This window comes from Delphinapterus leucas, chromosome 11, assembly GCF_059928025.1.
Source record: "Delphinapterus leucas isolate spDelLeu-1000000601 "Yukka" chromosome 11, BTC_Dleu_Yukka2, whole genome shotgun sequence".
Taxonomy (NCBI): Eukaryota; Metazoa; Chordata; class Mammalia; order Artiodactyla; family Monodontidae; genus Delphinapterus; species Delphinapterus leucas.
Genome location: NC_143139.1, coordinates 98,614,726 through 98,627,719, shown reverse-complemented (window position 1 = coordinate 98,627,719; position 12,994 = coordinate 98,614,726). Strand labels below are relative to the sequence as shown.

Here is a 12,994-nt window from a genome sequence, read left to right as displayed (position 1 = left end):
ACAAAGACACAGACTACAGACAAATAATCATGGTAAATTCTTTACACAGAATGCTACACCGGCATTTTTTTTTTTTTTTTTTTTTTTTGGTACGCCGGCCTCTCACTGTTGCGGCCTCTCCCGTTGCGGAGCACAGGCTCCGGACGCGCAGGCTCAGCGGCCATGGCTCACGGGCCCAGCCGCTCCGCGGCATGTGGGATCTTCCCGGACCGGGGCACAAACCCGTGTCCTCTGCATCGGCAGGCGGACTCTCAACCACTGTGCCACCAGGGAGGCCCTACACCAGCATTTTAAAAAGACATTCACTATGTATTGCTTGTTTGTGCACTCAGCAAATATTCACTAAAGTGCCTACTATGTACACAGTTCTATGAACATAACAGTCAAAACTTCTGCCCTCATGCAACTTACACACATTCAGAAGAAAAAACAGGAACTTACAAATTGGTGGTACAGATGATTTCATTTTTTTATTTATTTATTTTTGGCTGCACTGGGTCTTCATGGCTGCGCGCGCGGGCTTTCTCTAGGTGCAGCAAGCGGGGACTACCCTTTGTTGTGGTGCGCGGGCTTCTCATTGCAGTGGCTTCTCTTGTTGAGGAGCATGGGCTCTAGGTGCGCGGGCTTCAGTAGTTGTGACGCGTGGGTTCAGTAGTTGTGCCACACGGGCTCACTTGCTCCGCGGCACGTGGGATCTTCCCAGACCAGGGATCGAACCCGTGTCCCCTGCATTGGCAGGTGGATTCTTAACCACTGCGCCACCAGGGAAGCCCAGAATGATTTCACTTTTTATATATATATATATGTTTGTGTATGTGTGTATGTATGCATGCATGTATTTGATGTTATTTGCCTAGAAAAATATATTAACTATTATTTTAAGTCATTAGCTCTGGACGGTAAGAGTAAGGGCACTGCTCTCCCTTTTCTGTATTTCCGTTAAGTGTTCTAAAATAAGGATACTGTCTTAGCTCAGGCTCCTATGACAAAATACAACAAACAGGGTGGCTTATAAACAACAAACATTTATTTCTCACGGTTCTGGAAGCTGGAAGCCCAAGATCAGGGTGCCAGTGTGGTTGGGTTCTGGGGAGGGGCCTCTTCTAGGCTTCAGATGGCCAACTTCTCGCTGTGCCCTTACAAGGTGGAAGGGGTAAGGAATCTTTCTGGGGTGTCTTTTATAAGAGCACTACTTACATGCATGAGGGCCCTCATGACCTAATCACGTCCCAAAGGCCCCTACACAGAAATTTTAGAGAGGGAGTGCACCCACCAACATGCAGCAGATACGTTACTTACATAATTGTATGTATGTATGTATGTATGTATGTATTTATGGCTGCGTCGGGTCTTTGTTGCTGCGTGCAGGCCTTCTCTAATTGCGTTAAGCGGGGGCTACTCTTCGCTGCGGTGCACGGGCTTCTTATTGCGGTGGCTTCTCTTGTTGCAGAGCACAGGCTCTAGGCACGCAGGCTTCAGTCGTTATGGCATGTGGGCTTCAGCAGTTGTGGCTTGCAGGCTCTAGAGTGCAGGCTCAGCAGTTGTGGTGCACGGGTTTAGGTGCTCCGCGGCATGTGGGATCTTCCCGGACCAGGGTTCAAACCTGTGTCCCCTGCACTGGCAGGCGGACTCTTAACCACTGTGCCACCAGGAAAGTCCCTATAATAGTTTTTAAAGCTTTTGTCCTTAGAGGACCTAGCTGAGTTAGAAAATCTGTCTGTTCTCTTACCTCATCCTCAGCATGCTGCTCAGAGGTCAATTTCAGCACAGTCTTGCACTGATCCACAAAAGTGCTCGCAATCAGCTCGGCATGGCTCAAAAACACAGGGATCTCATCCTTGCTCAGTGGCTCATCACCCATTATTTTGGCTATCATAAGGTCTAACAACGTAACCCTATAAAACAAAAGATTTTTACATGAATATGTAATATTGAAGCCACTTTAAGAGAATACTTTTATTTTTAAATTCCTTACTTGTTCATCATGTCCAGCTCGGGAAAACATATTTTTTGTCAATACAATTAACCTTCATCAACTGCCTGTTTTTTTAAATCTTGATTTCTCTGATGTGATTTGGTTACAGAAACAAGCACCTTTTTATATCCATTACTTTCAGCACTGGAATAATTCCACATTTCAAAAATGTTGTCAAATTAAGTTTCATAGTATTTACATCTACTATAACAAGAGCAAGGTTAAGTGGGCTAACATTTATTCACTATTTACTAGAGCTAAACATTTTGCATACATTTCCTCATTCAACCTACACAAAACCTTCATGAGGCAGATACCGTCAACAGCCCCAAGAGCAAAGGGGGAAGTAAGGCCTAGTGAGGCTAATCAATTTACCTGTCAGTGTCACACATACTGGCTGCTGCGGCAGGGTTCAAACACAGGATTCAATCTCTGTCTCCTGGGCCAAATGCTTTACCCACTCATTGTACTATCTCTCTTGTGAAGGTTGGGTGTTTTGTTTGTTTCATTATTTTACTTTACAAAGAACACAAATCTGAAGACCAAACCTATGCCATCTTTCCCTCAATGTTTAAATGATCACTTACATATTTCTAGTCAACGATCTTTCCTTCTCCCAGGAAAAACAAGTCATACACAGAACAGTCTATCCAGCATAAATCAAGTAGGATGTTTCTCCAAATCACATTCTGATTGGGATTTTTTTCTGATATGCATAATTCTCATGTATTTCTATATCAGAGGTGATACAAATATCTAAAATGCTCAGCAAATGGGGGAAAATATACTTGTATTAGGCAGGGAGCATGTCTCACTAAGAGAAAAGTAAGAATTGTTTACTGCTTCAAGTAGAAAATAAAACGTGCTGAACTCTTCCTGTATTTTAGCCAAAGGCTGGCAAAGATGATCAGTCTGTTAATGTCACCCACAGACCTTAGCAATTTTCAGAGCTCCTAAAACTTCAGATTTCTTATAGAAATGATTAACCCAAAACAAAACAAACAATCCCCTCGACTGAGCACAAAAGAACAACAAGTAGTTCAGTATTGGGGTATGTTTGTTTTCTCGAACTCACATATGATCTTTGAAGATGAACAGGGTGCTCTGGCCCAGAGCCAGGCCTCCCACCTTCCCCGAGCAGGACGATCCTCCGGGAATGCTACGGAAGAGGCCGCCTAGCACGTATGATTCAAGAGGAACCCAAATGTCTGCTCTAAAAATATTCTTTGTAATCTGGCAGTTACTTCGAGGCCTAAGAAGTCGTGGTCCCTGGCTTTAGGGAGTTCAGCACCCAGTGGACTACTACCCAGAACAGGGTGAAGAGGAATGAGGAACGAGACAGGTCATAACTGGGGGAAAGGACCAAACACCAGGCAGATCTTGAACAAGGAAGGAGCAGATCCTGAAGGAGTCAGGTGGGGTTGGGACAAAAGGTGGGCCACGGGGTGGTGGTAATCCAGGCTGTCCAGCAGCCACAGGAAGGCCCTGGGGTCCAAGGAGACCAGCTGACGGGGGGAGACCTGGGAGGTGGTCCCAAGAGGTAAGGTCAATGCAGATTTCCTGCCTGCTTTACACCGTCACCCAGGGGCAGTGCTTCCCTCAGACTTCTCCCTGGCTCAGGAGATGCACCTCTACACCCTGTCAGGTGATTACAAGATGGGAGATCTAAGGAGACGGGGAATGAGTGATTGGGAAGAAAAAAAAGGGGAAAAAAATCAGAAATGAATCTTTAAAATATAAAAATACAAACCAAGCTTGAATATTACCTGAGAATAAATTATACTTCATTAAATGATTGTACTTATATTAAGTCATCTGCCAATAAAAACTTTTAAAGGCTCCCACTGTTAAGGAGTGGGTCCAAAAACTTTAGTCTGATATATGGGGCTCTCCCACCCAGAATCCCCATCTAACTCTCCAACTCCCTTTACTTCTAGCCACCATCAAAAACTATCCTTCTCGGGAATTCCCTGGCAGTCCAGTGGTTAGGACTCTGCACTTTCACTGACGAGGGCCCGGGTTCAATCCCTGGTTGGGGAACTAAGATCCCACAAGCCACATGGCGCGGTCAAGAAAAAGAAAAACAAAAAACAAAACAAAACAAAAAATCCTTCTCATAAAATAAAGGAATCACACACAGGACATATAATTCAAGTAGGAAATTTTCTTTCAGAAGCATTTATTTTGATTGTGCATTTCATTCGCCATCCCCACTTCTATGCCAGAAAACATATATGTACTGAAAAGTACTGCAGTCAGGGAAAATGGGACATAATGTGGAATGTCTTACTTCTTCCAGTCTCGGGGGAACCACACTAAATACTTCCTTGAAAACATAACAGAACACAAGTGGTCTAACAAATCCATTCACTCAAGAGTGAAGGATGCAAAAGTAGAAAGACCCAGTCAGGGACTTCCCTGGTGGTCCAGTGGTAAAGAATCCACCTTCCAATGGAGGGGACGTGGGTTTGATCCCCAGTCAGGGAACTAAGATCCCACATGCCGCGGGGCATCTAAGCCCACGCGCCACAACTACTGAGCCCAAGAGCCTCAACTAGAGAGCCTACGTGCTGCAATTACCGAGCCCACGTGCTCTGAAGCCCGCATGCCACAACAAAAGATCCCGTGCCGCAACTAAGACCTGACGCAGCCAAGACTAACTAACTAAATAAATAATTTAACCGGGGGGAGAAAACAAACCAACCCAGTCAAAGAGGTCAGAGACTAGCTGTCTAAAATTATTACACCTCAGTCTCACTTCCTTTAACCCAGAAATCATCACTTGAGCTGCCTCAGGCTCACCAGGCACACCACTCAACTCAGAGTCACTCTATAATTTTATCTCTCAATCACTGGCTGTCATTAGTGTCCTACTTCTAATTCGCTTCTGATTGAACAGTTACATACCCTGTCCTCAAAATGATGATTCCTGTTTCATAAAAAAATTGACAGCAATGTACACGTGAAGGATTTTAGGAGAAAATTCTATGGCAAGATTTATATTTTAAAGTTATGCTTGGGCTTCCCTGGTGGCGCAGTGGTTTGAGAGTCCGCCTGCCGATGCAGGGGACGCGGGTTCGTACCCCGGTCCGGGAAGATCCCACATGCCGCGGAGTGGCTGGGCCCGTGAGCCATGGCCGCTGGGCCTGCGCGTCCGGAGCCTGTGCTCCGCAACGGGAGAGGCCACAGCAGTGAGAGGCCTCCGTACCGCAAAAAAAAAAGTTATGCTTAAATTGATGCAGTCTACAATTTCAAAAGCCATGCTTGCACCATCTTGAAACAGGTACGTTTTTTATGAGAGTGAAGGGCAAAGGCGGAGGGGGAAAGAGTGAGAGAGGGAGTTTCATGAGCGTTCTAGGGCAGGAAATAATATCCTATAATTCTGGAAATAAAATATCTGTAATTCAAAGACTGACATCTCCAACAAATTCTGAATAACTACTCCACCTGTATAATTTGTAGAATGGCATGCCACAAAGGCCAAAACTTTTATTAACCTGGAAAACAGGCTAACCAAGATACAGGCAGACAGCTGTTGCCGAAATAATCTCATTAGTCCCTTCATAAATTACAGATATAAGAAGTTAGTGCGTTACAGGGAAAATGATCAGTGATTTGGCATCATACAGACAAGAGTTCAAATACCACCTCTGCTGCCTTTGTAACCCAGGGCAAATACCTAAATGGCAAGAATAATGCCTATTTCACAAGGTCTTTTTGAGGATTAAATGACAATGGCTGTATGTTGCCTTCATACGTAACAGTGATGCCTCCTGGAGGAAAAAGTCAAGATCATCAGAGGAGAAGTAGTAATAACAGCAGAAATATGGAAGCAGAAAATGGCCACTCACAGTTACTGAGTGACAATTACATGCCAGCACTGAGAGCTTTATATACATTTCAGTCAGTAACCACGACAATTTCAGGGGGTGCCTACCATTATTATCCTCATTTTACAGATGAAAACAGAGTTCCAAAAAGTAACTTGCCCAAAGTAGTGAGTGGCACAGCTAGCCTCTGCTCTTAACTGCTATGCTATACAAATTATAAACCTGAAAACTACAAAAGTTGGTTTCCAAGAGCAGCTAGTTTAATTCAATATTACTCCAATTTGCTGGGAAGGGGGACAAGAAAATTGTATAAACACAGGCTCTCGTTTCTGCTGAATCACACCATGTGAATTGATTTTGACCCTGTATCCAAAGTATCTTCACCAAGTAATCTGCCCAAATAAACTACCAGGGTGAAGCCGTCAACTAACTGTGACAACTGAAAGAACCAGCACACGAAAAGAGCTTCCGAGCTCACACGGCGCTTCCCCTCCCTACGCGCCCACACTAAGGGCGGGTGGGGACTGTGCACCCTGGGGACCCAGGGACCACCAGCAGGTGCTTAATGAATACACTGCTTGTTTTGCTGACTGAGCCTCAAGCGTTTTAAATCTAACAGCCCCAATGAGACCATATACTCTAATTCAGCAGGTTGGGGCCACAGCCTGGGCTTGCCTCAGGAGCCTCTGGTGTGTGCTCCCAGCTGAGACACCACAAAGGCCCCCCAGAAATCTCCAGTGCAGTCCCTCATCTGAACCACAGAACACAGAAAACGTCCTGAGTGTCTTCTCGGTACTCACAGGATGGTGTGTAGCACCATTCCAGGTGCAAGGGGAGAAGTTAATTCGTTATACATCCCTGTTGAGAAAAGCGTATCTTTTCAATCCTATTATTCTGTCAACGTTCCACTCTGAACAAAGAATTATCTGTCACTGCCCCAAACAAGTCAACAGGGAACCCAGCAGCCTCTACTCGGCCGCAGAACTCTGAGCGCTCCTGCCAAGACCCCATCCCCTCCTCCCGCCCCTGAGCAAAGACAAGTAAGCAGACTCAGCAGTTCCCACAGTGAGCTCCACCGGAACCGGCCAACACCCTCGAGGTCCATGGCAGCACACCACCTCCTCCTGGCTGACGGAGCCATCTGCCGTCTACAGTATCAACAGAGACGGCGTCTTACAGACAGGCTTCAGTAAGTGTTTGATATTAGTAGAGTTTTCCATTCCAACACTGTTCCAGCACTGATTCTGGTGGGTGTTAAGAACAGAGAACTCACAAGATTCGGTTTTTGTCCTTGAAGAATACATATTCCAGCAGAAAAGCAAATTATCATGATAAACCTGCAGGTGAGGATGCAAAGAACTGCCTGGGAAAGTCAGGAGCGCCAGCAGAAAGCAGGCAGTATCTGAAAAGGGCCAACAGAGCACGAGTGTGTATTCACCAGAGGGAGAGGGGGTAGTCAGGACATTTCGGGCAGAGAAGAGGACACACACAAAAGCATGAAGCCAAAGGGGAAGCCTGGAAAACTGAGAGGAGTTCTGTGCGGCTACAGTGTGGTGACTGGGGGAGAATGAGAAGGAGCTGGAACTGAAGCTACGTTTAAAAAGGGCCTTGAACACCACACCATGGAGTCTAACTGCATCCTGTAACAAGCTACACACGCCACTAAATGGCAGGGCAAGACCCATGCAGGCAGTTCAGTAGATGACAGAGGAGAAGGGAAAAACAAAAATTAGAACAATCAGTATTGTTCACAGCAGTATCATTCACAGTAGCTGAAAGGTGGAGCAACCCCGTTGTCCATCGATGGACGACTAGACAAGCAGAATGTGACATATGTCAATACGTACGGTGGAATATTATTCAGCCTCAGGAAGGAAGGAAATGCTGACACGTGCTATAACATGGACTAACCTTAAGGACACTGTGCTAAGTGAAATACGCCAGTCATGAAAGGACAAATACTGTGTGACTCCACTTACGTGAGGTACAGCTGACCCTTGAACAACATGGATTTGAACTGTGTGGGTCCCTGTGTACGTGGAATGTTTTCAATAAACGGGCACTACAGTACTACATGATCTGCCGTTGGCTGAATCTGAGGGCACAGAGGACCCTCGGATGCGGAGGTCGACTGCAAGTTACACTCGGGTTTCTGACGCTGGTGTTCAGTGCCTCTGAGCCCTGCATTGTTCAAGCATCAACTGTACTTAGGGGAGTCAAGTTCACAGAGACAGAAAGTAGAGTGGTGGTTGCCAGGGGCTGGGGGAGGGGGAAACAGGGGTAGTTGTTTAATGGGTATAGTTTCCATTTTACAAGATGAAAAGTTCTGGAGACTGGTTGCACAACAACGTGAATACACTTAAACGACTGAACTGCGCGTTTTAAAAAGGGTGCGATGGCAAATTCTATATTATGTGTATTTTATCACAGTTTTTAAACAGGCTGTAGCCAAAGTCCAGTCAAAGGTGACATGTAAACCAGAGCTGTGACAAGCGAGTGAGTTCACAACATACTAAGGTGATACACTCGGTAAGGCTTACCGACCAGTGTAAAGCGGCAAGTGGAGGAGGAGGTGGGGATAACTCTGAGGTTTCCAATCCAGTAGGTGATGTTACATTAATGAATATACTAGATAAAACTTTTCATGAGTAAGAAAAATTCATTCGTCTACACAAGCTTTCATTCAAAAACTTTTTTTAGCGCTTGTTACGTGCCACGCACTGGCTAGGAAATGTGGACACCACAGAATAAAAAAGACCAAATCCTGGCCCTCACAGAGCTAACAATCTAACACTAGTGTCATACAATGGCAAGCAGGTATGTGACGTGATACAATGTGTAACAGACGACGTGATGAAACAAAAGCACTTCTCCTGTGGAAGAAAAATAGAGGACGGGGAAGAGGTGGCAGCTGAGTAAGGAATTTGTATGAAGTAGGAAAGCCGTGGCTACAAGTTCTGTATAAATAAAAATGGACAATGTTTAGTTTGTCATCCTCATTTTGTTAGGAAACGGATCGGTTAACAATAGATCATTTGACAGGAATATGGAAAATATAGACTTGAATATTAAACTGTGTATTCTCTTGCATTCGGACGTTCCTTACTGCAAAGCAATTTACTAATTTATAGCACTATTCTTCATATTACTTATTTTAATTCTTTTTCTGCAAGAGAAGTAGGCATATGACAGTGGTGGCAGGGGGTACTGGATTTATAAATATGGCATTTAAACTGACTTTAAAAGCACAAACTTTTCCTTTTTGTTAAAGATATTAAAGAAGGAAAAAACACTACTTAACAAGACTACAAAGGAGTGCATAAAGATTAACTGTTGGAACCCAAATGTACAGAAAGAATTTCAAAACCACAGCAATTATCAAAATTGTGACTACAATCAAAAGATTAACATTTTTTACGGTTTTTGATCATTAGATCTGTGCCTTCTGAGTAAGTTTTATTTTCCTAAGGCAACATTTCCAATCAGGTTAGGAAAAACATACACTCTTGGAATGGACCGAGTACTAGGAATCATTTTATTCAATCCTCTAATTTTACATGTCAAGAAACTGAATCCAAACAAGGTGAAAGACCTGGCTAAGGTCACATAAAGAGTTACTATGACAACAAAGCACAGAGCCAAGATCTCTGGGCTCAGAGGGCACTGCTCTTCCCCTACTCGGCCAGTGAAGGTCACAGAGAGGTACTGATTTTCTTTCAGTCTAAAATATCTACTGGAAAACTATAAACCTAGCAGAATGTATCCCAAATCATGACAGCAGGGATGTGAACAAATGAGCACATTTCACCTATACAGCTGTAATACACAGCTGCATGATTTACTTTTATAAAATCGAGGGACAAGCATAACATTTTGTTCTTAACATTTTTTAATATGGTTTTACTGAACAATGGCGCCAACCTGGATTCTGCAACCCTACGTAAATCACTGCCTGTTGTGGCTGCGCTGTAATGTTAACCAACCAATTTAAAACCATTACTGACACAGAAACATGTATTTAGAGATTTTGTGCCAACTAAGAAACCACACAGTTTTTCAGTCATGTGTACAGAATACTCTATATGGAATGCTAAATACTCAAAACCACACTGGTTTTTGGGGTTACCTTTCTTGATTGCTCATTTTGGCATACATGACTTTAACCAATTCCGGGCTTTTCAGAAAATGGTCTGTAATAATCAAGAACCTAAGAAAAAAGGAGGGAAAGGTTTGGTTACTACAAACAGTAAAATAGACATGGCCTTATCTACTTTATAGGCATATCTTATACATAAAAGTACTCCCGTTTATTGAATTTTTGATTAGCTGTAATCTTCAAATGTTTTAGAGGTCCACATACTATTTTTCTATTAGCAGCTAAAAGAGAATGAAAACCCTCAAAATATTTTTCTCCGATTTTACTTCTGAAAAATGTATTGAAATGATTCAAATTTATTCAACTGGAGGAAAGGGCCTACTATAGTTTTTATCTAAGTTGAGAAAGAAAAATAGTTCACTATAGTTCAAACAATAATATGAAATTTAGCTACAAGCTCAGGTATAATAAAACATATTAAATTGTTTTAGTCAGAAACTTAGTGCTAAAATTAACCAGAGAAATAGACATGTCATACTTTTTATTTAAACATATGCCAACAACACAGTAATGAATACTGGCTTGATTATCTACTCCTTAAGAGCTCTCAAGTTACCAAGAAAACATCCTCACTGTCAAGCAATGCACTCATCGAAACTTAGAGATCAACTTGGGGAAACCCTTGAGGCAAAGATTACAAGCATATTTCTTCAAAGTACCACTGTGACACCTAAAAAGATTGAATAGTACTATTAATTAATTCTGAATCATATTTACCAGAGGGCATCTGAAGACTTAAGAACTAAAGAATATACTATTCATAACCAAGGTTATGAATAAGCATGACAGTAAAGCGTTTATATTGACAAACACGGTTTATTTAATCACTTCTTAATAAATAACAGAACAAAAGTATGCCTTTAAGTACGGTAGCCAAATGAGGCATGTTAACTACCACGACACAGCGTCACTTCACACAAACACAAAACCTAGACACATGTTCTGTTTCTTCCACAACCTTTCAAATAAGTAACCAGCACTGATGTAAAATATTTCCAACAATAATGGGTAATATTCAAAATTCTCAATTTTCACGTCAATTTAGGTAGGTCATCAAACAGCGACAACAGAAATTCATGCACATCACGCCAGGTATATAAAACTGTGACCCTAAAGCTCATCCATAATTCACCTATTTGGAGCTCAAAACATTTTCCCACAAGAACATTCATTCAAAAACACAATGTGCCAAATACTATGTGCGAGGGGCTAGGTCCCAAGCCATAATTCCAAACTCTAAGGGTGGAGAAAGACACACGCATAGAGAGATAATTAGAGAAAAATGTCTTAGGTGCAGCACACAGGCACACGTCACGGATTACAGAAACAACAAAGTTAATCTAACTAGAGGGCTGCAGGGAAGAGGGGCGATGGATGGGACAGGAGAATCAGGAGTTCGGTGAATCCCTAGTTGCAGAGGGAAGGGAGAGCATTTAAATTAGAGGTGACACAAAAGGACTTGAAAAGACTGCTTGAAAGAAAGAAGAGCAGTGTACTAAGGGAATTATAAACAATAAAATACTACCAGGGTTTAAAGAGGGACTCGGGACCTAACACTTATGTCCTTGAATGTTATTGTAAACAGTCCTCAGCCTGCAGAACTGTCAGTTGAAGGGAGCTTCACCAAGCTTTGAGTTTATTAAGACTGAGGTGACAACCACACCTTCTTTCGTGATACTGGTCATTAGTGCTCTCTTTCTTTCTTCTTAATCAATTTTGTTGATCTTTTTAAAGAGTCAACTTTGCCTTTGTTAATCCTTTCTATTTTTTTTTCCTGTTTTCCATGTTATTGACTTGTGTCCTTTTATTTTCTTCTTTCTACTGAGGATTTACTGTACTCTTCTCTTTCTATCTTCATAAAGTAGAACCTTAAGTCCCTGATTTCAGACCTACTTTTCTGACATAAACACTTAAAGCTATAAATTACCCTCTCAACCCTGCTTTAGCTTTATCCCACACATTTTATGCTTTCATTATCCTTCAGTTCAAAAGATTTTCTAATTTGCCTTGTGATTTCCTTTGTGACAAGTCAATTATTTAGATGTGCTAATTTCCAAAACTTCAGAATTTTTCTAGATCATCTTGCTATGGTTTTCTAGGCTAATTGTGGTCAGGGAACATATTCCGTATGTGTCCAATCCTTTTCATATATTCACTGAGACTTTTTATAGCCCAGACTACGGTCTATCTTAGTGAACATAATGCAGACAGTTGAAAAGAAAGTAAATTTTCCAAGTGTTGAGAAAATGTTCTATAAACCAGACTCATGTGAAGGTGGCTACCTATCTCAGTACCACTGAGATCATCTACATCTATACTGATGCTTGTCTACTTCTATCAGTGGCTAAAAAGTGAGTGTTAAAATCTCCAACTATCACTTCCAATTCCAGGCATAACAGGTGAACAATTGACCTCCTACCTTAAACGACTACAAAAGCAGACAAAACATATGAAACAGTTTTCAGACAAGAAACAACAAACATAACTCAATCAGGCTGTGCAAATAAAAGGCACTTTGGAGAATTTCCTCCTAAACAAACAAAATACCCTAAAAAATGCATGGTAACTGTATTCTGATCAATATTTTTATAAAATCCTTATGGCCTAATTAGCAGACTGAGACACACTCAGTGAAGGACAGAGTTATTCTACATGCTGGAATGTGTGGTGAAGAAGTGGAACTTGAATTGAAAACGTTTTCCACACACAGGGGTGGTCAAGGGTGCAGGGAATGGGGCAAAGACAAAGGAAAGATCCACTACGGTGCGGTCGCTGTGACCACCAGCATTACCTGGAGCTAAAATGAAAGTAGGTCCATATACTGGGACCTTTATACCAAGATAAATTCCAAGCAGATCAAACACTTAAACATCAAAACTGAAATGACACAATACTGGAAGAAAACCTAAGTGGAGAAAAGGCCTTTATAGCTATTATCAAAAATCTTAAGACATTAAAAAAGACCGGCCATTTCATCTACTAAAATATCAAAAACTTTACATGAAGAAAAGTGCCAGAAGCAAAGTCAAAAGA

The 12,994-nt window shown here is 42.3% G+C and overlaps 1 protein-coding gene across 1 annotated transcript in view; it reads right to left on the bottom strand.

Annotated features, from left to right (window-relative positions):
• ATXN10 (ataxin 10) overlaps positions 1 to 12,994 on the bottom strand; it is a 153,374-nt gene that overhangs the window by 95,915 nt on the left and 44,465 nt on the right. The window contains exons 6-7 of the mRNA XM_022597027.3: positions 9,932 to 10,012; positions 1,730 to 1,895 (exon numbers count right to left, since the gene is read on the bottom strand). Of these exons, the coding sequence (XP_022452735.1) occupies positions 1,730 to 1,895; positions 9,932 to 10,012 (247 nt within the window). The remainder of the gene's footprint in view (positions 1 to 1,729; positions 1,896 to 9,931; positions 10,013 to 12,994) is intronic.